The sequence below is a fragment of the Lycium barbarum genome, chromosome 12, assembly GCF_019175385.1.
Source record: "Lycium barbarum isolate Lr01 chromosome 12, ASM1917538v2, whole genome shotgun sequence".
Classification (NCBI taxonomy): domain Eukaryota; kingdom Viridiplantae; phylum Streptophyta; class Magnoliopsida; order Solanales; family Solanaceae; genus Lycium; species Lycium barbarum.
This window is the reverse complement of record NC_083348.1, coordinates 57,968,227-57,995,283: the sequence shown is the minus strand read 5'-3', so window position 1 is coordinate 57,995,283 and position 27,057 is coordinate 57,968,227. Positions and strand designations below refer to the sequence as shown.

Genomic DNA, 27,057 nt, shown 5'->3' with positions numbered 1-27,057 from the left:
ATCCGAGCAATTGATAGAGGGAGATACACTCTGTATTTGGGTCTGCGAGTGTAAGTGCCGGGAGGGAATAGGATTCGATGTTCAAAAAAAGGAAGAGGAAGAGGAAGAGGTCATAGTTGTTGACTAGGTCTCTATTTTCTTTTCTATGTATGATGCTAGCATTTTAATGAACAATTGCTATGTTTCTTTGCTGATTTATATTCATGTCATATTTGCGACTAATTCACAACGCCAAACACAAGCCAAGTAATTCACAAAATCTAATAACCAAAATATTACTACAAACATAGAAGAAAATCTTTGTAGGAACATTACAAACAGTAACTAGGAAACAATTAGACTACCCAAAGATAATTTTTGCAAGTAAAAAACATAGAACAACAACGACAAGCCTGTTGAATTTGGCTTTTGCACAGTCCCTCTCTTCCTTAATTTCCTTCAATTTTTGTTTCAATGAATCATACTTGCCTCCAAGTTCCTTCATTTTATATTTCAATGTATCCCTCTCTTCTTCAACCTCTTTAAGCTTCTCCTTCAAAAGTTCAACCTCTGGAGATAGATCAATCCATTTAAAATAGCCACATCCACCCTTATCCTACATAAAAGTAAAAGAAAATTATGAACACAAAATCCGAAAAAATGGCCAAAAATCAAATTTCCAAAAATAAAAATTTTAAAATAGGTACTCACTTTTGGCATCTTGCAACCAAAGATTCTACGACCTGGGTTGTTAACTGTTCTCGAAGTTCTTACATTACAAGAATTACCACACTTACAAATAACATTTTCATCTATATGAAGAAGAGAGAACCAAGACAGAAATAAGAGACAATACAGCCAGCAAAAACTATAAATCGAGAGACAAGGACGAAAAAAATTGAACTGAAACAAGAGAGAGAAACGGGGGAGAAAGGAGGAGAAGGGGGAGAGAGAAACGACTGAGAAAGGAGGAGAAAGGAGATATTTTGGAATTTTTGGAATTGGGGTTTTAACTTTGGGGTTATTAAAAAAAAAGGGTACGTTGGAGTTGCCATATAAGCAACAACACAACCCTTCACGCGCCCATTTTACGTGCAGCACACACGAGCTGCCATGTAGGCAAAAGGTGCTTATGTGGTATAAATTCAGGATAGTTTAGGTAGTCAATAGGTACAACCCCCGATTTAGGTAGCCATGAGAAAAATGTGATAAAGTTTAGGGGGCTATCTATGACTTTTGCCTTCTATTTTAGTAAAGTCCAGAACCAAAATGATCCAAAAAAAGACCTTTTGAACTAAAGTAGCCCAACAAAATAAAATAGTTATCATAGTACCTTTAATGCAGTAAATTACTGCATTAAAGGAGTCTCCTTTTTTTTCTTTTTCTTTTGTTTCTTTTACATTTTTACACTTTTTTCGTTCTTTAGCCATAGATTATTCATTCTTCGGGAATTCGAAACTTGAATATTTTATATAGAACCCTACTTATTTTTGTGCAATTAATAAGGTATGCTCAATACATCAAGGATAAGTAAACTTCAGATTGTCATTTTAGTGGTTGAAAAGTGCTCGAAATCCTTTTTTGTTTGAAGACTTGTTGTCATTAGCTTTAAGTTATTTATGTTTTAGGGTTTCGATTTAATCGTGTTATTTTTTAGTCAAAATTGCTTCATTCATATCAATCTCAAAATAATTAAATTGCATCATTCTTAACAATATGAAAATACTTAAACTTGTTCATTAATGTGGAACCCAAACTTGTTAAAATACAATCATCAAAGAAAGAAAAACCTTAAAATACATGAGCCTACACATGCCCTGGAGTTGATCTTCCGCACCACCGCGACATGTGCCACCACCACGAAAGTTTCCTCCGCCACGAGACGTACTTCCACCGCGAGATGTATTTTGACCACCATGCCGTAAGGGACACTTACGCTTATCATGACCAATATAATTGCAAAATGAGCATTTTCAAGTGTATATCCCTGGTGGAACATCCATTTCATTAGGAATACGGGAGTATGCTTTCTTTTTGAATTTACAAATAAATGCTTTATTTGCAACCATGAAAAATGACTCTGGTAGACAATAGCTCTCACTACCAAGTGGGTAAAACCTTCCAGCATACGTTTTTGCATAATTTTCAAGTGTATATTCCTTAGCCACGTAAGTGGAGGCGTTATTTTCTATTGTGATAAGACACTTGAACGTTTGAGAACATGGCATGTGATATGATTGTCACTTGCCACATGTGCATGTTCTTGGAATGTCACAAATTATGTGGACGTTACCTCATTTACCTTGGTGAACACATGTTGTGAGTTCAAATATGCACTCTGCATAGTTGTACTCCATCCGGTAGTGTTGCTGAGCCTTAAATTTGTGATACTCGAACAATTGTGACGGTTTTGGCATCTATTTTAGACTGTCTGCCGCAAGTCCTTTGGCCTCTTTTGATCTAGTGACGAACCGCTTAGCAACCTGCTTAAAAGTCATTCTCACCATTGCGGTGACGGGTAGTCCCCGTGCAGATTTCGACAAGCCATTGAATGACTCAGAGCTATTTGTTGTCACCATCCCCCATCGCCTACCTTCATCCTGGTGTAATGTTCATTTGTCTATATGAATTTTACTCAACCAATGGAAGGCTTCCTTATCCGCCCGCCTAATAATCTCCATCTGCAGGTGAAACTTCTTCTCCTGATGCTCTGTTGCAGCCGCCCACCTCCAATTGTAAAGTGCTGGGATTCGATATGCCTTTTGGAAGTTTGTCTTCAAATGCCTTAAACAATAACGATGGTAGGCAAAGGGGGCTTCGATATGCCTTTTGGAAGTTTGTCTTCAAATGCCTTAAACAATAACGATGGTAGGCAAAGGGCGACTGCCACCGTTACAAAAAAATGGATAATTTGCGGAGGTTAAAAATTGCAATTCGCGAAGGTTTTAGCCTCCACTAATTGCTAGAAGCGGCTAAAACCTCCGCGAATTACAACTTTCAACCTCGTCAAATCACCCATTTTTTTGTAGTGACCCACGCAAATTAAATATATTGCTCAATATGCCAGTATTTCTGTCTGATATAACACGTATGCACATACGATCCTTAATAACGTGTTTTAAGTAGTTCAAAAACATAGCTCGCGTATTAGTGCTCTCATTAGCTGCAATTGCAAAAGCTAGAGAGAGTATAGATCCATTTGTATCCATTCCAATTGCAATTAGCAGCTTTATGTCGTATACCTCGTACACGTGTGTTCCATCTATTGATATTACTGGCCGACAATGAGCAAAACTATCAATGCATGGTTTGAATGCCCAAAGCACAAACTCAAAAATATTACCGAGCACACTAGGCTTTGATTTGAACTTCCATTCAATAGAAGTACCAGGATTGAAGTGTTGTGGAGCCGTCATGTTCTCGGTAACGTCTTGAAAGATGCAATTTTGACTGAAAAAAACACGCTTGACAAGTTTGGGTTCCAAATTAATGAACAAGTTTAAGTATTTTCATATTGTTAAGAATGATGCAATTTAATTATTTTGAGATTGATATGAATGATGCAATTTTGACCAAAAAGTAACACGCTTAAATCGAAACCCTAAAACATATATAACTTAAAGCTAATGACAACAAGTGTTCAAACAAAAATGGACTTCAAACACTTACTACTAAAACTACAATCCGAAGTTTAGTTTATCCTTGATGTATTGAGCCTAACTTATTAATCGCACAAAAATAAGTAGGATTCTATATAAAATATTCAAGTTTTGGAGTCTTGAAGCATGATTAATCTATGGCTAAAGTACGTAAAAAAGTGTTAAAATGTAAAAAAAAAAAAACAAAAAAAAAAAAAAGAGATTCCTTTAATGCAGTAATTTACTGTGTTAAAGGATTTAACCGTACTATGGTAACTATTTTTTTTGTTGGGTTATTTTGGTTCAAAATGTCTTGTTTTGGGTCATTTTGGTTTCGGACTCTTTTTGGTCCTCCCTCCAGATAAAAAAGAGTGTCCACTTATCAAATCAAAAAAGAATTAACCTTATTTTTTCAAATTTGCCTCTATTGAGTGTTATGTGATCAAATTCAATACTTATTTAAGTAGGGGCAGTTTAGTCAAATTGCCTATTTTTATCTAGAAGTTAGTATTTTCTTAAAGTTTTCTTAAGGGTGTGCAAATGGCTCAATGGACAGTCTTTTTGGTCCGGAGAGAGTAATAATTTAATTTAAAACATCCCATTTTAACCTCTTTTTTTGGCGCGGATTGCCCTTCAATTGGGGTGGTCTTTAATTTTTTCCCTTCAAATTGGTGGTCTTTAAGTTTTGCCCCTCAAATTGTTGGTCTTTAGCTTTTGCCCTCTGCCAGAATTTTGGTCTTAAGGCAAAATTCGCATGGACAGAATTTGCAAAGGCAGAGGGAAAAAATTAAAGATCACCAATTTGAGGGGCAAAAATTAAAGACCACCCCCAACGAAGAGCAATCCTGCAAATTGTCATGAGATTATTTATAGTCGTACAAACATCTATGACTTATTTTGAATTACAAGTTTCAAAAATCTTCCTTTTATTTATAAATTATGTCCTGTCAAACACCTTCACATAAATTGGAATAGATGTAGTATATAAATTGATAATGTAAAAAAGCTAGCTATCAGGGTATAAATATGTTATAACAGGTTTTTCGAAGTTATAATAAAAATAAACGGGTAAGTCAAAGAAAAGTTGACGACGTCCCTGATTTCATGACGAAGACAACATCAAAGTAAAATAGATCGATGGACACCCTAAATTAAAATATAATGACTATCCATCAAGTAACGGATAATGATATGGTACTAATCAATTACCTCAGCAGCTTTTAACCGACTTGAATACTAGATAAACTTAAGTTAGTTTCTTGCCTTTTTCTCAAATTTTATAGTGATTATATTGTATGTAGTAGATACACCAAGTTTATTCTCTTAGTAACTTGTATGTTTTTGCATTACATCATTGATTTGCTGATTTGCGATAATTTGACATTGAAAACATTCTTCCTTTCCAAGCATTAACTAAACAGCAAGTAATTGATAGAAGCAAGATAATCCTCTATGATTGCGCACAGGTCGCTTCAATATTCTCTATTGAGTAATATATTGGACTGGTTTTTTCAAGTGAGCAAAAGATCACGACATAGTAACAGTTTGCAACTATCCGCAATCAAAGTCACATTGAACTAAACATATACTTGAAAAGTAATCTACCTGACCCTGCTTAATATCAAGTTCTCAACCTTGCTACTTGAGCTCGGTTTCATCTTTCAGTTGATGAGGAAATCATCAAAGGCCACAGGGTTTTTATATCAGGAGGTCATTTCCTTTTTCATTTTTGTTTATTATCTTTACCCATTTCCTTTTACGCCGGAAAGTAGTACAAAGAGAGCAGGAAAGACGTTGCGCAAAACTTAACTAAAAACCATTACAAGCTTAACCTTTCTTTTTTCCAGCACCACCATCTCCAAATGCAGTAATAACTAAATGCATATTATAAGAGTAGGTTTTTGCTGTATGAGCACAGTGGATGCTGAAATTTACTAACTTTATTGAGTTAAGAGCATTACACTAGGAACCGAGAATAGAGCACTCAACCTTGAGAGATAGAGAGAGGAATATCTCAAGCTGCAACAGGTGCAGTAGCCTTCTTCAGCCATTCCATTTCAGATTGATTCAAGTAAGGAGCAAGGATCTCCGAGCATTTAGAGTGGTAGTCATTCAACCATTGGATCTCTTCGGGCACCAGAAGGCTCAGATCAATCAATTTCTTTTGATATGGTGCCTAGACCCAATAAAGAAGAAAACATAAAGAGTAAATTATTACATGTTAGCATCTTCTGCATGAAAGACAACAAGCGGAGAACAAAAGGCCAACTTCTTTCTTTCTTCATGGACCGTCAAAGTGCAGAATAGCAAGGTATATACACATGCAAAAAACTGTTTACGCATATGTTCCAGTAGGTGTTCAGTGGGTGTGAAAACATAGATATATACAAATATATAATGCTGATAAACTTACCCAAGTTATATGCTCAAATGTCAAGTAACTCTTGCCGCCAAAGTTGAACTTAGTATTGCCGTCTTTGACAATAAGCACATTCTCCAATCTTATACCAAACTTTCCATCCTCGTAGTAACCAGGTTCTGGAAAATACTATCCCATAGTTAAGATCTTCAAATGTTGAAGCCAGAAAATCGAAACTTAGACTAAAATTAGGAGAAGACAATTAGGTTATACATGAAGTTGGCGAAATAAAATATTTTGCATGGATATAAAAAAAAAAATAGTTTCAAGGACAAATTCACAAATGGATGTGCTAATTTCAACTCCCAAAAACAATAAGAAGAAATTTGTTGGATAACCAATACATGCAATTCTGCACATACAAAAGCCTATCCAGACCCACTTTATGCAGTCTTGCTCAAACAGCAAGATATGATTACCGAAGACATCCGCCTTCTCCGTTGTAGTAATTTTCTAGTAAGAAAAGCAACTTGGGGATTGATTATGACAATTGGGACAACTGTTAGCTACATCATTTCATTCTGTAAAACTTCCAGAGCAGCTTACTAAATATTCGAGCAAAGCTCCATTTATTTATGCGATGGGATCACAAAAAATATAAAGCAAGCATAAAAAATAATAAAGCAACCAGAAAAATATAAAGCAATCAGCAATAAATATAAAGCAACCAGAAAAACATAGAGCAATCAGAAGAAATAAAAGCAAGCAGAAAAAATATAAAGCAAGCAGGAAAAAAAAGAGCAAGCAGCAGAAATAGAAGCAAGCAGAAAAAAATAAAGCACTTCACTTTCAGTTTGGTCAAAGACTAAATAAAATCAGACTGACCATCTGTGACAGTCATTGAAACTTGTAGTGGCACATTCTGCGCTGATGGCCTGAAACTAATTTGATGAGGTCCTGATAAAAGTAGAAGGAAGTGAGTGAAACTTGTTACTTTACATTTAGTACTTTCCCAGAAACTAAAGCACAACTTACCTTCATGGACATTTAAGTAAGACCCGATCCCATGACCAGTACCATGCCTATAGTCAAGCCCATACTTCCATAAAGGAGTTCGAGCAAGAATATCAAGAGCATACCCTATAAAGTACAGTAAGGCATAAGTAAGAGAAGTGTCCCCATATGTGCTGCAATTATCTCGAGTATCACATCAGTTAAACAACAGTAAACTAGAAAGCACGAAGTTATTCCAATACGGTGCGTGGATGTGCATGTTTTTACATCCAATCCCAACAAACATTTGTAGACTAAAGAAATCATCCATAGACTCGTACCATTTGTTCCATTGGGAAACCGTGCATTACCCAGTGAAATATGTCCTTTGAGAACCTACATAATTCAAGCAACTTTGAGCATTAGAGCAATTTATGACAAAGCAAAGGATGAAAGATCTCTCGTCCCCCAAAAAGTTCTGAAGGACTCAATCCATTAGATACATAAAAGTAGTACAGAAAATATTTTCTTACAAAGAGAGAGAGGCGTAACCTAGATACAAAACATAGATTTGTCCACATTGCAAGCATCTACACCCCAGGTCACACCCAAAAACCCAATGCATGAATAAAGCCTTTCAGTAAATGATGTAATTGCTGCTTCTTTTTTTCTTTTTCTTTTTTTGGCGGGGGGGGGGGGGGGGGGGGGGGGGGGCGGGGGGGGGAGGGGGTGTTTGATGGTGATAAATCCCCTACCCATTTTCCCACTTTCCTGCCTCGAACGGTCGAACCCAAACTCATTGGCTCTTACCACTAGGCTATCTCTTTCTTTGTCTTCTAAAAATGGATAGTTTATCTTCCTTAATAACACCACGGTTTTGAATCAACATGGGCCTTAAAAAGAACTTAGAAAAAATTCCAGACAGAAAGCAGATGTTATAATGTTGTTTCACTCAAAAGGACTACTGGAGAAAGGAACATACATAAAAAAGAAATAGAATAAATTTAAAGAATTGTTACTTGGTGCAATCACAGCAAGGAAAGCACTAGCAATACCAAGGATGACAATGCTTCCAATAGTTTATCTTAGAAAGGGTCTGTAGATGCTTTTCAGTAATCTTTAAGGTTGTGTCCACTACCCAAGTAAACAGATAAACTTGAATTTGACATTTGACTTCCCATATGCATGGTCACAATGACTCAATCAACATGGTCAAGGATCACATCTAGAACATAACAGGGTTTACATACCGCAGTGTAACATGTTTTCTCATGTGGAGTAGGTTTTCCAAAATGAACAGTCCGTGTAATATCAGTTGTTCCATCCAGATACTTCAGCAACAACACCACCAAACCAATTAACGGATCACAAGTTAGAATTAGGAGGTGGGAAGCAAATACAATCCCCAAAATATCTGTATCACGACCAAACCAAATGCTATTTTCACAAACCTGTGCTCCTGAATCACACAAGTACATTTGATCTGGATCAAGTTCAGCACATGTTTCTGCCTCGGGTGAATAATGGATAATGGCTCCATTTGAACCAACAGATGAAATAGTTGGAAAACTCAGGCCTCTAAAATGCTGCAGGTATACAAGGTCAATAAGTTTCTCAGAATGTTAAGTAAAAGGAGAATAATACTGAAAAGCTACCAACTTCAAAGATTTCTTATTTTCAAACTAGATCAGACCCACCACAAAACAAATGACAAAATCATACCTGTTAGAAAACTAAGGCAGAAAACAATCTCATCAGAGTGAAGCAATTGGACAGTTGCCACCCCATCATTATCTTAAGGGCTAGTTGTTCTGTTTCTTATTTTCAGCCAACCTGTTAAGTTCGTCCTATGTTCTTTATCCTCACTACAACACAAAGCCTATAGACAATGCCTTTTTGTCCCTCTAGCATAGAGAAAATAGGCTACCGCTAACGTAAATAGAGTTTAAGTAAAACTTAGCATATCGTCCAGCAAACTTAGCATATCGTCCAGCTCAGAATACAATGAGCAGAAGGTAAACCAGAAACAACAACAAAAAAAAAACCAGTGTCAAAGTGGGATCTAGGGAGGGTAGAGTGTACACGGACCTTATCTCTACTTTGGTAGGTAGAGAGGCTGTTTCCGATAGACCCTCGGCTCAAGTAAAGCAGAAATACGGGAATACAGAAACATAATCAGCAACAATGTCAGGATAGTACGAAAACTAAAGTAGAAGCGACAACAAGCAGTAATAGCAGACTACGATTAAGCTATGTTGCTTGAACTCGGTGTCGAGTGTCGGATACGGGTACGGATCTAGAGGTCGGATTCAGCATAATCTAAATTTTAAGATTGGTGGGTACGGATCCAGGTGCGGATACGGGTGCGGGGATTCGGCTAAAATAATTCAAAATTATAAGAAAAATAACTAAATCTATGCCTAGAAATAAAAAACAAAAATAATTTTTTATAGTTATGTTTCATTTATAATTAAATATTAATTTTTAATTAACTTGAAACTCTTCTAGACACAATAAGTGTCCACTCTTCAAGAGCTCTCCGTTTCTTTCAATTTGGCCTCAAATTTTTTCTCAGATTGATCCATGGATTTGGTTAAAGTATCCAATGTCGTTTGACCAGATCCGACATGAATCCGGTGTCGTGTCGTGTCGGAAACGGGTGCGGTAGCAAAAGTGAAGGGTCCGAGCAACATAGCGAATAAGAAATACAAGAATAAACCAGCGGGTATAGCTCAAGGACCTAAGTGGTGAAAACATCAAATGCAAGATACATTAGCAACTGGCAAGATGGCTAGCTTTATAATAGGTTTCTCACATGCATAGAGCCACTACCTCTTTAGATGCGCGGAACTCCTCTAGCTTATCACTTGCAGAAACTTCTGTAAGTCTTTTGGTATCCCTGACATAAGTACCAATGGTAAAATAGATGCTACACAGGGAAAGAGGAACTCCACAATATGATTAAAAAATATTCCTTATCGAAACGCTAGACATATTGGAAATGAGCTGCAAAATGCAGAAGCAATGCCCTTCAATAAATCATAGCTAAAGTTTCTACTTTTATCAACTGAGGAACTGAATACATGTCAGAAACATTTCAAAGTTAAAAAAAAAAAAGGTAAGAGTAGGCTACCACTTCCTTGAACCACAAAACCAAAAAATCACTTTCTTGATCCATATATCCAAGAATTAAGGTGGCTAGCCCTAATAAATTCATTCTCAGAGAAGATCTTGGAAATATGTTTATAAAAGGGAAAAAAGCATTTTTAGTCCCTGTGTTATTGCACTATTCCTGTTTTAGTCCTTGTGATATGTAACGAAGCACATCTAACCTTCAATTAAGCAATGTGTGTGCTTTAGTCCTTACACTAACAAAAACCAAGTAAATCAACGGACTGTTAAATATTAAGGACGGCAAATTTGGGTTTTAAATTTTCATTCTGTTGTAACTCCACCTAAGGAACTCCCCCATGGATATCATTGCCGGAAGTACCGTGCCACCAAACCAGCACCTTAAGAACCACCGAATACGGCTTGAAAATAGATTTCTGCCTGAATATGCTTCTTTTGAACGTCAGCCTATATTTGGTTAATGCCAGAAAAATATAAAACAAGAAAAAAGGAAAAAGTAAACCATGAATAACTTAATTCTATACGTACTACCCAGATAATATAGCTTGAATTCATGCCAACCTAATAAGAACAGGCAAAGTGTTAATTGCTAAGTGAGAACATAACTCAAAGCAATACGAAAACAGAATGCTTGAAGTAAACGAAATGGATAAATACTTAGCAGTGGAATAAGTTTTAGAACAAGCGAAATGGGAAACAAAACTAGGCTATGTATAAATTTCAAAAAGGAAAATAAAAATGAGAGAGAGAGAGAGGAGGGGAAGAGGCTTTTGGCAGAGAGAAGACTTGGAGGAAATATTGTTGCAGAGGTTGACCACGTTTGAAGGAAGGAGAAGAAAAAAAAAGTTTGGGGTCCACATTAAAAGTAACATTGTAATTACCGGATTTCCCTTTTTAGATTTAACAGTCCATTGAATTACTTGGTTTCTGTTAGTGTAAGGACTAAAAGCACACATTGCTTAATTGAAGGTTAGATGTGCTTCGTTACATATCACAAGGACTAAAATAGGAATAACGCAATAACATAAGGACTAAAATGTTATTTTCCCTTTATAAAAACAATAAAGAAACGCTGTATCTCCAAATTATCATCTACATTTAGAAGCGCTACGGCCTACGAGAAGCCAATTCTACCGGAATATTTCTCAGTTAAATAAGTTAAAATTTTATAAATGAAAGAGACGCTAACTACAGTAAAATCAATTCGAACCTGAACATACAGAAACCAGCCGCAACCTTGAACTTATACAGGAAAGTCATACTTACTTTAGTTTGTTCTTGCCCAAACTCTCAGCCTCTGCAAAGTAACCGGATGCCCCATAGATTTCCTGCATCTGTGATAAACAAAAATGTTAGCTACATCAGTCTTCTAATGGAACCTCATCTATAATGCTAAAGCTTCTATGACAACCAAGAAGAAGTATTGAAAAATGTTAATATGGTAGTGTATATATGGGAGTATTGAAAAATGTTAATATGGTAGTGTATATATGGGAATATCCCCAAATCCTTGTAATGATAGTGTAGATATGGGAATAATTCCTATAATTAAGAATAGGAGGTTGTGTAATATTTTTTCCTTCTTTACATTCTCTGTAACAGCTATTTAATCCCATCAGCTTGAGGAAATAATCAAACAACTAATTCCAAATCTCTTCTCTTCTCTTCTCCTAATTTCTCATGGTATCAGGACTAGTATGTAGACTTCGCCTATCCCTTTATGGTCTCAAGCAATCTCCTAGAGCATGGTTTGGTCGTTTTCGAGCTGTTGTCCAACAGTTTGGAATGATCTGAACGGAAGTTGATCACTCCGTGTTGTCTATGCATTCATCTCATGGCAAATGTATCTTTTAATTGTTTATGTTGATGATATTGTTATCACAGACCTTTCAAGTCACTTCCAGACTAAGGATTTGGGCAAAGCTAAAATACTTTCTAGGCATTGAAGTGGCACCGTCTGGCAATGGTATTGCTATTACACAAAGGAAAATATGCCTTAGATATTTTGGAAGACACCGGTATGTTGGATTGCAAACGTGTGGACACTCCAATGGACACAAATACTAAGCTTATTGAGAACAAGGGGAGCGTCTAAAAGTTCTAGCAGATATCGGAGACTAGTAGTTGGCAAACTCAACTACCTTACGATCACACGACCAGACATCTCATTTTTTGTTACTGTAGTTAGCCAGTTTCTGCAATCACCTTGTGATAGTTACTAGAATGCAGTGATTCGCATTTTGAGATATATGAAAAGCTCTCCGGGACAAGGTTTATAGTATATGAAGACAAGGGACACGCCCTGGGTATTCTGATGCAGATTGGGCAGGATCTCTTTCTGATAGGCAGTCCACGTTGGGTTATTGTGCTCTAATTGGAGGCAATCTAATATCCTCGAAAAGTAAAAAGTAAGATGTCGTGACTAGATCAAGCGCAGAGCCGGAGTACTGAGCTATGGCATTGGTCGAGAGAAGATTAAGTCTGGATACAACGCCACAAGTTTTGTCAACTCAAAAGATCAACTGCAGATATTTTCACAAAATCACTCCGAGGATCCAGAATTGACTATATTTGTGGCAAGCTAGGAGCATAAAACTTATACGCTCCAGCTTGAGGGGGAATGTTAAATATGGTAGTGTAGATATGAGAATATGCCCAAATCCTTGTAATGATATTTTAGATATGGAAATATCCCCCTATAATTAGGAATAGGAGATTGTGTAATATTCTCTCCTTATTTACATTCTCTGTAACAACTATTTAATCCCATTAACCTGAGGGAATAATCAAGCAACTAATTCCAAATCTCTTCTTATCTCTCTCCTAAATTCTCAAAAAACAAGTCCTAGACATTCGACAAGCCTTTATGCTCCTAAAACTCACAAAATCCCGAATCAAATTGCAAAGTCCCAATTTATTTGCAAAGGGCATGTTAAGGAGACAAGTCGAGCCACGTAATAGCGGCATAAAGATTTACTATATCTATACATTAAATTAGAATATAAAGGTACAATATAAAAATAAGAAACTAACGGATTCACTGAAAGACCAAACCAAATGCCTCAGGAAAGAGCGCCATCCTTTAAGTAAAGGTTAGAGGTTCAAATAGCTGAACCCATGACCTTTCTTTTTTCATAAATGAGATTTTGGTTCATTCCCAGTGCCTCATCTTTGTGTCAGCATGTTCATCCAAAGCAGCAAACCTTCGCATCTAAGAGGGTTTGGTGCTGCATAGGTATTTGTATCAATATGGTATGTGCACTAACTATAGATTAATTTGTTTATTACAATAACTATTACTACGCCCAAATCCCAAAGTTGAGATCAGCTATATGAATTCTCAATATATTTGGGGTTATCTAGCACAGTAGCACTAGAAATTGTCCATTTTTTTTTTCTCCTGACATAGAAATCTCTTAACAAAACTTAAAGACTGCTAGTAAACAATTACATAATGTAGGCTAAGTTATAACCCCAACTAGTTGGTATCACCTATACGGATCTTTTACTTCTATTATGCTCTACTTTCAGCTAAATCTGCATTCATTCCAGATGTTATAGATCTTGTAGACAAGTAGACAACTTCCTTCCATATGATTTTATTTTTTATATAAGGTTAGGTCTACCTTATCCCTTTTTAATACTATCAATCATCATGGTAACAACATGCTATTTCATGTACTATTTCAGGAATTGGAAAAAAAAAAAAAACAATTCAAGATGGAAAGAATGCAACTATGGTTGTGAATTACATTGTCCACACCCAACAACCAGTTAGCCTCTTTCTTTCCCATTCATTGCTTGCTTAGCTGCTCCATTGCTCTTTCAAAGTCAGTTCATTTTCGGTGGGGAATTTATTAGTGGTTAATTTGTTATATGTTGTTTTCTTATTTTGTTTTTATTTGTTATGTTTCTAATCTTGCACTATTATGTTATTGCTTATCATATTGTAATCTTTATTTCGTGTCGCTTTTGTTAAATTGTCATTTTATGAATCTACAATGTTAAAAGGAAAATACAAGTGGAAAGGGATTTGTGTTTTAAAAATGCTCCCAGGCACATCTCCCGAGGCTCTCTCTCTCTCTCTCTCTCTCTCTCTCTCCTACTTCCTAGGATTGTAGATTCGCCTCTTCTCGCCTGAATTTGATCTGTCTGGTAGCTCAGCTTTCACCTACTGTGAACGCTGAAATTTTTCCTTTCTCTTTTTTCTTCTTCTCTTTTCCTTTCTCACTCTTCAAGATTTTTTTTTTTCTCCTGGTTTCTCAGACTTTCTTTAATGGGGGAGAATAGAATGTATTTTACAGCAGGGTTTAAGTCTTATGATATCACTAGACTTAAATCAAGGTCGGAACTATGGTTTGATTGGGTGGAAAGAAGCCGTAATTTGATGCGTAGAACCACCTTCAACGGCAAGATAATGGAGTGGATATGCTATGTCCTTCAGGAAGCCTCGCGGGACAACGGAACGCAGTCGAGAAGGTGGAAAAATAAGGAGCAAAATTCCTTATATTTCTGCTCAAGGAAGAGCAACAAACATGGCAGATTTATCTCTATTGTTTCAGTACAGGGAGATAACAGAGCTGTTATTATACTACCAGAAGTCACATTCAATGCTGGATGGAAGGATATTGCATTTAAGATTATCAGATTCATGAAGGAAGACAAAAGTCCATTTATTACAAACATCCCCAGGAAGGCTGACCCCAAAATCACATATGCGGCTACTGTCAGAGCTAGCAAGTGGCAGGCAAATGATCAAAAGGACGCAATGGTCAATTCTCGCAACAATAAAATTGATGTGGAACGAGATGATGATTCCGCTGAGAATGGGCTACTGGCAAGATGTTTAGTTGGCCATTTTAGAAGAGATTTGAAGGAGACACCAACGCTTTCTGATCTAAGACGATGGGTCGTCTCAACTTGGAAGAACGCTTTCGGAGTGAACATCTACGAAATGGCAGAATCTTTCTTCCTCTTTGAGTTTCCAAACAAACATATGGTGGAGCATGTATTGCAGGGTGTTTGGACTTGGAAAAAGGAGAAAATCTTTCTGGAATGGTGGTCGCTGGTTGCCGGATGTAGCACTGATATTCAGGAGAAAGATGGGACTTGGATCAGAGCTATGGGGCTTCCGCTTCATCTCTGGTCAGAGAAAACCTTCAAAGCTATTGGAGACCAATGCGGTGGATGGCTACAAACAGAGGAAGAAACATCCCTTAAGAATCATCTCAAATGGGCTAGGTTGAAGATAAAAGGAGGGGGCAGGAATGTACCTACAGAAGTAATAATAGAAGAAAAGGGTTTATTTTTCATCATACCTATCTGGAGCGAGACGCCGGCAAGGGTGGTTGCCGGAGAAGATGGTCGGAAACTGGTGACAGACCGTTGGGTAATAGAGAGATCCAACTCCCATAATAGGGTTGACAGCTGCAAAGTTGACTTCCCAGAGCACGTGGGCGCCGAAAAGGGCAAAAATCGCAGCAGATCTTCTTGGGAGCAGGAGACGGCAAGTGAGGGAGAGCTGGTCAACGATATTTTAAAAAGGAAGGATATTGGGCCTTCTAACGATAGTGGGCTGACCCAACTGAAAATACCAGAGGAAGCAAATTTCGAAACCTATGGGAAAAAGAGTTCTCTGTTGGGCTTTTCATTAAAGCCCAAGTCCCTAAAGAAAGATATGGGACCAGTCTGCTGTATTCCCAATCGATTAGAGCAGCCCAGTTATCTCGATCCTCTTAACCCAGAAGCTGAAGAAACCTCGGACTGCTCCATCTCAAAAAAATTACAGCTGGCAGTAGCAGTGCGACAGGAGAATATACACGATCCTGAGATCGATTGCAGATGCAAACCTCAATTAGCTCGATTCCATGGAGAAGATGACAACAGTGATGATGATCAAAGATCCAGGGACTTGGTCACAAATATCACAGAGGGAAATTGCTCACAAATAGACCAATTTCAACAGTTGGAGCAGTTGACAATTGAGGACATTCAACCTTTGGATGTACAAGTGCAGGCAGTTAAGGGGGAGACAATTTTAAGGGTGCAACAAAATATATTGAAGTTTAGCAAACAACTGGGTGTGGAAACTCAGGGGTATGAAGATGAAATATGGGCCTTATTCTTGAAGCTGGATAAAAGAATACAGGAAACCCTCAGCAAGACCAAACCTTCATCTCCTAAACCTAGGGGTCAGAATGAAGTGAAGAATCTTCTGGAATTCGGAATCAAATTCAAAGATGGTGAGCCAAGGACTAGGGCGAGGGAAGCTAGCAATGTTTCCCGATGAAAGTACACATTATCTCGTGGAATGTGAGGGGATTAAACGATCTCGACAAGAGGAGGGTGATCAAATCTCTAATACTCGATTGGAGGGCTGACATATATTGTTTCCAGGAAACTAAAATGGAAGGGGATTATGGGGAAGTAGTTAAGCATTTATTCAGTAATAGATGGGCAGATTACGTGGGTTTGGAAGCCAATGGTAGAAGTGGAGGGATTCTTATCATGTGGGATAAAAGGGTTTGGACAGGGAAATTAATCAATTTTGGTTTTTCCTCTATTTCCTGTAAACTCTGTTCTAGATTGGACAATTGCAGCTGGGTGTTAACTGGGGTTTATGCTCCTAATTGCAGAAAAAAAAAAAAGGAGCTTTGGATGGAACTAGCAGGAACTAGAGGGGCATGTGAAGGAGCCTGGGTAGTGTGTGGGGATTTTAACACCACCAGGTTCCCTACTGAAAGAAGGAATTGCACTGTTTTATCTAGAGCTATGAAGGATTTCTCTAGAATCATTGAAGACCTTGAACTTGTGGATCCTCCTCTGCTAGGTGGAAAATACACTTGGTTGAGGGGTGATAATTATAATGTTCCTCAAGAATTGATAGATTTTTGCATTCTGTGGAATGGGATGAAAAGTTCAGCATGATTAAACAATCTGTTTTACCAAGGATTATCTCTGATATTCCCCTATATCATTGAAATGTGGAGAATGGGATTTCTCAAAATCATATTTTAAATTTGAGAATTAGTGGATGGAGGTTGCAGGTTTCAAGGAAAGGGTGGAGGAATGGTGGACATCTTGTGAAGAATCAGGTAGATCAGATTATATTCTGGCCTGTAAACTGAGGTTCCTGAAATCAAAACTGAAGGAGTGGAGTGCTTTAAATGGGGGGAATCTGAAGGTCAAGAAAGCAGATATCCTATACAAAATCAACTCTATGGATTCCATACAGGAGCAAAGAACCTTAACAGAAGATGAACTACTTTTGAAAGCAAGTTTACAAATGGAGTATCATGAAGTGGCAAAAAATGAGGAAATCTCATGGAGACAAAGATCTCGAATTCTATGGCTGAAGCAAGGGGATAAGAACACTAAGTTCTTTCAGAGGATGGCTAATTGCCATAAGAGGCACAACCACATTGACAGTCTAGAAGTGGAGGGAGATACCATCACTGATCCACAAATAATTAAGGGGGAAATTGTGGATTTCTATCGGAGACTTTACAATGAGACAGAATCTTAGAGACCTAGCTTCAATCTACAAGGAGAGTTCAGAGTTACTGAAGAGGAAAATGATTGGCTACAGAGAGACTTTGAAGAACAAAAGGTGCTCGACTGTCTGAAATCACGTGCAGCTGACAAAGCTCCGGGTCCAGATGGCTATTCTATGGGATTTTTCCATTGCTGCTGGGACATTGTGAAAGAGGATCTGATGAACACTGTTAGGAATTTCCATAGAAGTGAATTCTTTGAAAAGAGCTTTAATGCAACTTATATTGCATTAATCCCTAAGAAGAATGGTGCCAAGAGACTAAAAGACTTCAGACCCATTAGCCTGATTGGAAGTGTGTATAAAATCATCTCTAAGTTGCTCACAGAGAGGCTTAAGAGAGTGATCAACAAGTTGGTAAATGGACACCAAATGGCTTTCATAAGAGGCAGACAAATTATGGATGCAGCTTTGTTAGCAAATGAATGTGTTGATTCTAGACTTAAAGGACAGAAAGCAGGCATATTATGCAAACTTGATATTGAGAAGGCATATGACCACGTTAATTGGAACTATCTACTTAAAGTTCTAAAAGACATGGGTTTTGGGGTGAAGTGGATTAAATGGATTTCTTTTTGCATAAAGACAGTAAAATTTTCAGTTTTGGTGAATGGTTCACCAGAAGGTTTTTTTGCCTCAGAAAGAGGTTTGAGGCAGGGTGACCCTCTTTCACCTTTCCTCTTTCTCATTGCCATGGAGGGTATAAATCAGATGTTTCAGGTAGCAAAGGACAGGAGTTTTGTGAAGGGGTTTAGAGCTGCAGTTGGGGGGAACAATGGCACTGAGATCACACATTTACTATATGCAGATGATTCACTGGTTTTTTGTGATGCAGATATCAGCCAGGTGGAATATTTGAGGTCTATTTTGGTGATTTTTGAAGCAGTATCAAGGCTACATGTTAACTGGAATAAGAGTATGTTGTTTCCAGTCAATAAAATGGATAATATTCAAGTGCTAGCAGAAATTCTAGGGTGTGAGGTGGGAGCCTTACCCACCATTTACCTAGGACTCTCCTTGGGTGCAAAAAGTAAAGCTCTGGAAATTTGGAATGGTGTTTTGGAAAGGTGTGAAAAGAGGCTTGCTAGTTGGAAGGGCAGTATTTATCATTGGGCGGCAGAGTCATTTTAGTCAACAGTGTACTGGATGCCCTCCCCACATGTGTCATGTCTCTGTTTCCTATCCCATCTAATGTGCTGAAAAGAATAGATTCATTGAGAAGAAATTTCATTTGGCAAGGCAACAAAGAAAGGAAAGCAATCCATTTGGTTAAATGGGACTGCCTCATCACCAGTAAGAAGGATGGAGGACTTGGCATTAGGGATCTCAAAATCCATAATCAAAGCTTACTTATGAAATGGTTGTGGAGATATAACATGGAGGCCAATGCATTATGGAGGAGGTTTGTGCATGATAAATATGGCCAAGAAGAAGAGTGGTGCTCTAATACAGTTAATAGCCCCTTTGGAGTTGGTGTTTGGAAAGCTATTAGATCATTGTGGCCATCTCTGGCTGAAAATATCAGTATAAAAGTGGGCAATGGAAGGAAAATTCTCTTGTGGCATGACAACTGGCTTGGGCATGGATCCTTAAAAGATTTGTTTCCTGAGTTCTATAATATTGTTACTCTACCAGATGCAAAACTTGAATCAGCTAAAGGAGTACATGGATGGAATATTACTTTCAGAAGATTACTACATGACTGGGAATTAGAAAGAGCTGTGGAATTATTCAAGACCTTGGAACAATTTCAAGGTTTTAAAGAATCTGAGGATTCTTTGTGCTGGAACCATGGCAATAATGGTGTTTTTACTGTCAAATCAGCATACAATTATCAGCTTAGGCAATATACACAATCCGATCAATGGCCATGGAAATCCATTTGAAAGACTAAGGCCCCGTATAAGGTTTCATGTTTCTCTTGGCTGGTAGCAAGAGAAGCATGTCTCACCCAGGAAAACTTAAGGAGAAGGGGTTTTCATCTATGTACTAGATGTGTTCTGTGTGATGCAGCCAGAGAAAGTAACTCCCATTTATTTATACATTGTCCTTTCACTATACAATTGCGGCAATTTTTCTTGAACATGGTAGGACTAAGTTGGACTATGCCGGCAAACAGCTGTGAGCTATTGAAGTGCTGGAACTATAATGGGGGAGCAGTAAGACAAAAGAGTTGGTGGAAACTTGTCCCAACAGTTATTTGGTGGATAATTTGGAAGGTGAGGAACAATAGAGTTTTTGAAGACAAATGCAATTCTGTGCAGAAAATCAAGATGAATTGTGTCATTTTGTTTCACTTTTGGTGTAAAGAAAATTATGTAGAGGAGGCTGAATCACTAGTTGATATGATAGGTTCCTTGTGAAGCAGTAGTCCTCAGCATGGTGGGGTTTTTGTAAGTATGGCTGCACTGTTATGGTGCAGGTTTAATATATATATATAAATATACATGTTACCAGTCTCAAAAAAAAAAAAAAGGAAAATACAAACATTAAGATGTGAAACTTTGAAGTAAAAGGCCGAAATTTAAAAGGCATAAAATTGTAATTTAAGAAACTATGCGGAGTAGAATATGTGACCTATTTATTTCTTCTTCTTTTTTTCCTCTTTTCTAAATGATAGCACAAAAAGATTTCCTAAAATTGCTGACGCAAAAATGGAACCAGAAAAAGAAAAAGAATGCGGGCTCAAAGCAATGCAGTTTAGTGCTATTCCCCAATGACGTCCTCTCAACTCCCACTAAAGGAAGACTAGCTATTTGTCCGGTGCCGCCAAACCCACTTACCTAAAATCCAGGGTCCACCGTTGTAGGTAGATCTCATATCTTATCCACCTGAAGAAGGATGGTGTCTCTAGCCATATTTTGGAGATTGGCAATGATAAGAATAACAACCTATCCACATGTACAAATAACATAATCTCATATAATCTGGGGGACAATGTCAAGTGCAATAGGCTGTAATTAACCATAAAGTTATTTTACCTCTGAGAAGATTTACAGTAAATTGTCAATGACAGCACACGACAAAGAAAACATCAAAGGCTCTAAGAAGCTATTGTTTACCTGCCCATCCAGCCAGGCGAGGTACTGCACAACAGCTGCCCCATCCCGAATGTGGGCCTTCTTCAATCCTTCCATCTCAACAGGGTTCTAGAAATATAATCCAGTCATTTAGAATGAATAGTAAAGACTTAGAGAAAGAACTAAATCACAAAAAACACACTACATTCCAAAATCCTAGTATGTTTGGCAACTTCTAAGAGGCGCTACCTGATGATTTGGTGGTCTGTTCCACTGCACTGTAGAGCAGATCATAAATTCACCGAGGAGAAAGAAGACTGGGAAATTAAGGGGTGACGAATGGGGCATTAAAACAAACAGAAATGAAGAAAATAACATCATTATTCCCAACAAAGAGCAGTGCAAGGAGATCAATGTAGCTCCAAAACCACAAGGCATTTGATTTTGTAATCATAAAAATCATAATGGAAGCTGGTGAATTACAAGCAAAATATTAAGCTGGTAAGAATGAAGCTAGCTCATATGAAAATTTGGATGCCAACAAATCTGACTACAACAAGGAAAATAGGACCCAATTGAACTAAGCTTTGGTTAGTCATAACATCCAAGAGAGATGCTTAAACACATTTGAAAAGAAATATTACGAGTAATTATGAGTTTTGTCCACATCTCTTATAGGAGGGAAATAAGGTAAAACAATCACCGTGATCGTATAGTATTGTCTTCAAAAAATAAGAGAACTTTTTTTTTTTTTTAGAATGAATAATGAAATGTAGCAACTTGGAATCAAAAAACTTCTAAATTGAATTTAGATATTTTTAATCAAACTTATAACAGGAAATAAAATGACAATCCATAAAAATCATTTTTTCATGAGGGGTGTCTGCGCCAACTTGCGCGCTCCTTGACTATTCCACCGGCTACCCGCACAGGTACCGGATTACTCTGCCCGCTTAGGCAGATGGAAGGAGATCACCCTAGTGGTTTTTGTCTATGCTGCAATTTGAACCTAAGATCATATGGTTCTCCTTCCACTTCATTACCACTGATCTCACACTTGGGTGTGATAATCCAAGAAAATCATAAAGGTATATGATGTGCTCAATGCTTCCATTCACGTGTCCATAGCTCAGCTTCAGTATGAAATGCTGTGGCATATTGAGGTTGTACAAGATCAAGGAATAAAAATGCCTTTTTAGCTGGAAATATAAAATAACCCAATATATGGTAGCCTTCAACTTAATCCTAGCCTACGTATTTTTATCTGATGTACTAAAATTGTATTTGTTTTCCTATACATCAAACAAGAGACGCGCTTTCCCTCTTCTTGTTTCTTATATTTTTTCTCAGTGGAGTACTGATCCATTACCCAATAAGCAACCAACAAAGTCTGTTGAAACACCTACCAGACTTACAATCACCAAAAAAACTCAAGACTACTTTTCTGGGGTAAGAATATTCCTGGGTAGTATGAATCACCTTTAGGGCTTTTGCAAGGGCCAATGGTGACTGCTGAAGGAGGACTTTATCAGCATTCAGTTTCAAGTACAAAGCAAAGCAGCATGCACCAGGATCAACCCAAATGAGGTCATTCACAAACTCTGCTGCACCATCTCCTGCAGCCTTGCCAGTTGGAGTTTTGTCGGCTGAGGAAGGAGCGAGCTGATCAGATGCAAGTAAAACTGCATCTGAGCTAACTTCACCATATTCCCGTACCAAAATTCCATTTTCCTTCACGTAAGAGTTTGCCTGGGACATTAACACGCTTAGTTAAGACCAGAAAATAGAAAGATGTAAATGCATTGAACTTAAATCAAATGATTATGCAATGCACATGCACCTCAGATGACAACTTCCTTCTATCCACATATAAGAAGGCCGAGTTCAATGTCACAATAGCGAATGCATGAACAACCGGGCTATATGATACATCTGTGCCACGGACGTTATACAACCAGGCAACCTGCAAAATGCAATCATATTGGAGTAAATTCACCGAAACAGTAAAATAAATACATTTGGACTCAGGGTTTACAGATTTACTTCATCAAGTGCTGTTATTATCATTGCACGAGCTTTTTCCTGTACAAGCTTTTCTCTCAAATCTTTCAACTTATCTGCAACAGAGCGACCAGCAAATTCGAGAGGATGCACAATCAAAGGATTTGTTTCGGCAGGTGGCTGATTTTTCCAGACTTCATCTACCAAGTTTCTAGGTGTTGGAACCAACTTTTGTTGTTTCTTAGCAAAAGCACGCTCCCATTTCTGTGCAGTATCCACTGATATACACCATGGATCAACACCAATAGCTGCATCCTTCGGCAGATTCTAGTATATAGCACAAAAATCACATAAACTAACTGAATTGAATCTCAAGAAGTTCCTACGCACTAAACCTGAAATTTCAGAAGAAGAATCATAGCACACCTGTGCATTATTTCAGAGGAGGCAGCATAATTAAAGGGAAAATCTGGATAGGGGAAAAAAGTTCTTCAAACGTTCCAACTCTTCCTGATTGCTAATGGTGTGAAAAGTGCTTCCACCTTCCAATTGTCAGGACTTCAAGATTTTATTTCGCATTCCTCTGATATGATCAAAGGCACACTAGATGTTTTGTTTCTTCTTTTGTTCTATTTTATTTTAATAAGATATATTAAGTTTACAGAATTTGATTTATCTGTTTGTAAACTCATTTAACCAGGACAAAACCAATTAGGCAACTATAGTCACTAGGGGTTAGCTCAATTGCCAAAGGTGAGAGACTTGTCTTAGGTCATATATTTGAGCCCATCTCCTAGCAAACTAAGTCCAGTATTTGAGTGGAGAAGGGTAGACGGCCCATCCCCGAGTTCCGAATGTTGCGGTTGGTCCAAAGGGTTGGCTCTAGGCGGATTTCTCTGTCATCCGGAAAACAAAATAAAGAAACTAGGCAACTATACCTTAATTCAAGTCCTGCTAGACCTTAGGAATCACTCCCTCTATCTCAATTTATGTGGCATATTTCCTTTTTAATATGTCTCAAACAGAATGTCTGAAAATAATTTAACTTTAAACTTCCATTTTACTGAGATGATTTATGGCCATACAAATTGTTTTAGACCACAACTTTCAAAAGGCCGTAGTTCTTTCCCAAACTCTGCCCAGTCAAACACCGCCAAATAAACTGGGATGGGGAGCATAGCATATTTCTCGCCAACTCTAAAAATAGGCTAATTATTTGCTAGATCTATAAATCTTCACAAAATGAAAGCAATTGCAAGAAACCAAGAAGGAGTACTCACATCTGCCATCCAGATATCGACTGCAGGGTCTTCTCCCATACGCATGAGCTTCCACTGCTCACTAAGCTGCTGGGCTGCCTGCAAGAAGTAGCGTCCATCCGTCCACAGAAAAGCTCCATTCATTGTTACGAGCGCTATACCTATCGCAGTAAACACAGTATTTAAATTAAGTTCTGTCCATTTTATACAATGCCGATGTGCCCTAAAAAAAGGTTATCACAGCCATCACGATTCATGAACGGGATATGCGAATATATAACAACAAAATTAGTAGATACATTTATCAATTTAACTAAATCAACATAAGCAACCGATCAATGATGATCAGGAAGAACAAAAGCGGGATACAGAAGCTCCGTTCATTGTTATGAGCACTATACCTATAGCAGTAAACACAACATTTAAATCAAGTTCTGTCCACCTTATGATGCCGATATGCACTAAAAAGGCTATCACAACAATTATGATTCATGAATGGAATACACAAATGGATAACAACAATATTAGCAGAAACATTTATCAATTTAACTAAATCAACATCAGTGACCGATCAATGATGATCAGGAAGAAAAGAAAAGCTCTGTTCATTGGTATGAGTGATATACCTATCGCAGTAAGCACAACATTTGAGTTGAGTTCCTTCTATTTTATATGATGCCGATATGCACTAAAAAAGGTTATCACAGCAATCACGAATCGTGAACAGAATACACAAATGGATGACAAAAATATTAGCGGAAACATTTATCAATTTAACTAAATCAACATAAGTGACCGATCAATGATGATCAGGAAGAAAAAAAAAAAGCTCTGTTCATTGGTATGAGCGATATACCTATCCCAGTAAACACAACATTTGAATTAAGTTCCTTCTATTTTATACAACGCCGATATACACTAAAAAAGATCATCACAGCAACCATGATTCATGATCGGAATATGCAAATGGATAACAAAAAAATAAGTAGAAATATATATCAATTTAACTAAATCAACATAAGTAACTGATCAATGATAATCAGGAAAGGGATAAAAGAGGACAAACCAGCACTTCCAGTAAATCCAGAGACAAAATCGCGCCTCTTGTCACGTGCAGATACATATTCGCTCTGTCAAATCACCGAACAAAGCTATAGAAATTAGACCTAGAACCACTTGAACAAATAAATGTGATAAATGCACAAACGAAAAACAAAAACATTGGATTAAATATTATTTGATTAATCGGATAACATGTGACTGAATACATCAGACAACTTATAAGCTAAATCGAACACGAAACTGTTAAAGAGGTAAATACGTTACAGAAATTGGACCTAGAACCACTTAAAAAATGTGATAAAAGCACAAAACAAAAATTAAAAACTATTGTTTGATTAATCGGATAACAACATGTGATTGGAAGGAAAATCTGAACCTGATGATAATCTTCGGAAGGAACGAGCAAAGCATGAAGAGGAGGAGAGTGAGATGACATTAAAGTCCTCAGAGCAGCGAGAGTGTCTGCCATCACTTCTTTCTTCGGAATCGAGCAGAGAGGGTAGAGTTAAGAGTAGTCGTTTGTTTACTATGTATTTTCAGGAGATTGTATGTGTTCTTATATTAAAAAAAAATAAGAGAAAAACACACCCGAATATTCACCCGAACTTTTTGAGGTTCATATCTAAATTATCTAAAAGTTGAGAGTACCTAAGTTATCACTATTTATTTTGCAAAACATACTTTAAATTATTTTTTTTTTATTTTATATAAAAATATTGCCAAATGTTGTCCATATGCATAAATAATGTCACAATGGTCTACATGAAAATTTAAAAAAAAAATTATTTTAAAAAATAAACTGAAAAATAATAATTTTTGTAAAAAAATATCAAAAATTATAGAAAACAAATTAAAAATAATTTAAAAAATGGAAAAGTTATTTTTTTTTTAAAAAAACTGATATCTAGTTTTCACATTTTTTAAAAAAATAAATCAACTTTTCAATTTTTTTAAATCTTTTTGTTCTGATTTTCTAAATTCTTTATATTTTTTATAAGAAAATATTATTTTTTAATTTCCATGTAGGTGCCACCATAGCATTGCTTATGCCATGTGGACAAATGTTTTGAGAAAATTTTAGCTTCACTTGCCTTTTGGAGAGTGAGTTCACACATTTAGTTCAAGTGTGTTTTGCAAACTAGATAATGATAATTTAGGTAGTTTTCTCAATCTTCTAATAGTTTAGGTATGAAACTCAAAAAAATGTGATATTTCGGATGTGTTTTTTACCCTTATCTCAAAAAATAATCAATTTGTTCAAGTCGAGGAATATCAAACCAAGATTGCACATGCATTCCCCACGTTGCCCCTCCAACAAACAAATAATTAAGCTTCAATCCAATTATTACTATATGAACTTCCGGGCAATTATTTTATTTTAGCAATGTACTCATCTTTTAGTTCTCCAAAATTAAAAGACAAAAAAGCCCCAATTATTCAAGAAATTTAATGTGTTAAAATAATAAGGGTATTTTGGAGAACTAAAAAATTGGTACATTTGTATCCTGCAATCTTCATGTTGTAGGTTAGCGTATATATATATATATATATATATATATATATATATATATATATATATATATATCTACATATATTAAAAGTATGAATAATTTTCGCTAAATGTTGAGCGACGAAAATATAATCTAAACGTTGATCGACTTTTACGCCTTTAAAAGTTCAAGTTAAGTAAGGATAAAATTGTATTTAAACTTTGTATTGGAATGAGAATCCTAATTCTCTTAATCGTACTAGAGTTCGGTTTCAATTTTTCCAGTATTTTAAATGTCTATGTGCTATAGGTTTCTTGAAGTCCCAAACCCATGCTAATTCCACATGAGTAAGAATACTTCAAAATGCCTGTTACTTCTATATATATAACTAGATGGCTTATGCCCGTGCTGCGCACGGGCCCAACACTTCGTATTATAGTGTATCTATGTATATTTAGTCGTGTTTAGATAGTGATAATATATATATATATATATATAAACACTATGCTCGAAATACGGTTAATTTAACATTGTAGTTTGTGCTCCGTATCTAAAACTTTATTTTATTCGTG

General features: G+C 36.9%; 1 protein-coding gene across 1 annotated transcript; it reads right to left on the bottom strand.

Annotated features, from left to right (window-relative positions):
- Positions 1–5,407: 5,407 nt before the first annotated feature.
- On the bottom strand, positions 5,408–25,536 carry LOC132623990 (aminopeptidase P1-like). Its single transcript, XM_060338804.1, has 16 exons — positions 25,372–25,536; positions 25,000–25,063; positions 23,955–24,094; positions 22,717–23,001; positions 22,514–22,636; positions 22,153–22,422; positions 20,716–20,802; positions 11,368–11,435; positions 9,802–9,868; positions 8,421–8,555; positions 8,220–8,300; positions 7,311–7,365; positions 7,012–7,116; positions 6,862–6,933; positions 6,031–6,155; positions 5,408–5,793 (listed from the first exon to the last, which is right to left on the bottom strand). Exons 1-16 carry the CDS (start codon positions 25,462–25,464, stop codon positions 5,632–5,634), a joined length of 1,932 nt encoding a protein of 643 aa, XP_060194787.1. The 5' UTR covers positions 25,465–25,536; the 3' UTR covers positions 5,408–5,631.
- Between the last annotated feature and the right edge of the window lie 1,521 nt (positions 25,537–27,057).

What these genes read in the sequence shown, in the direction of transcription:
- LOC132623990 (XM_060338804.1), bottom strand. Translation starts at nt 25,464, where the DNA reads ATGGCAGACACTCTCGCTGCTCTGAGGACTTTAATGTCATCTCACTCT. An exon ending in CTTCCGAAGATTATCATCAG is followed by an intron (nt 25,064 to 25,371) that starts GTTCAGATTTTC and finishes GTGATTTGACAG; the next exon opens with AGCGAATATGTATCTGCACG. An exon ending in TCGCCTGGCTGGATGGGCAG is followed by an intron (nt 11,436 to 20,715) that starts GTAAACAATAGC and finishes TGTTTATCACAG; the next exon opens with ATGCAGGAAATCTATGGGGC.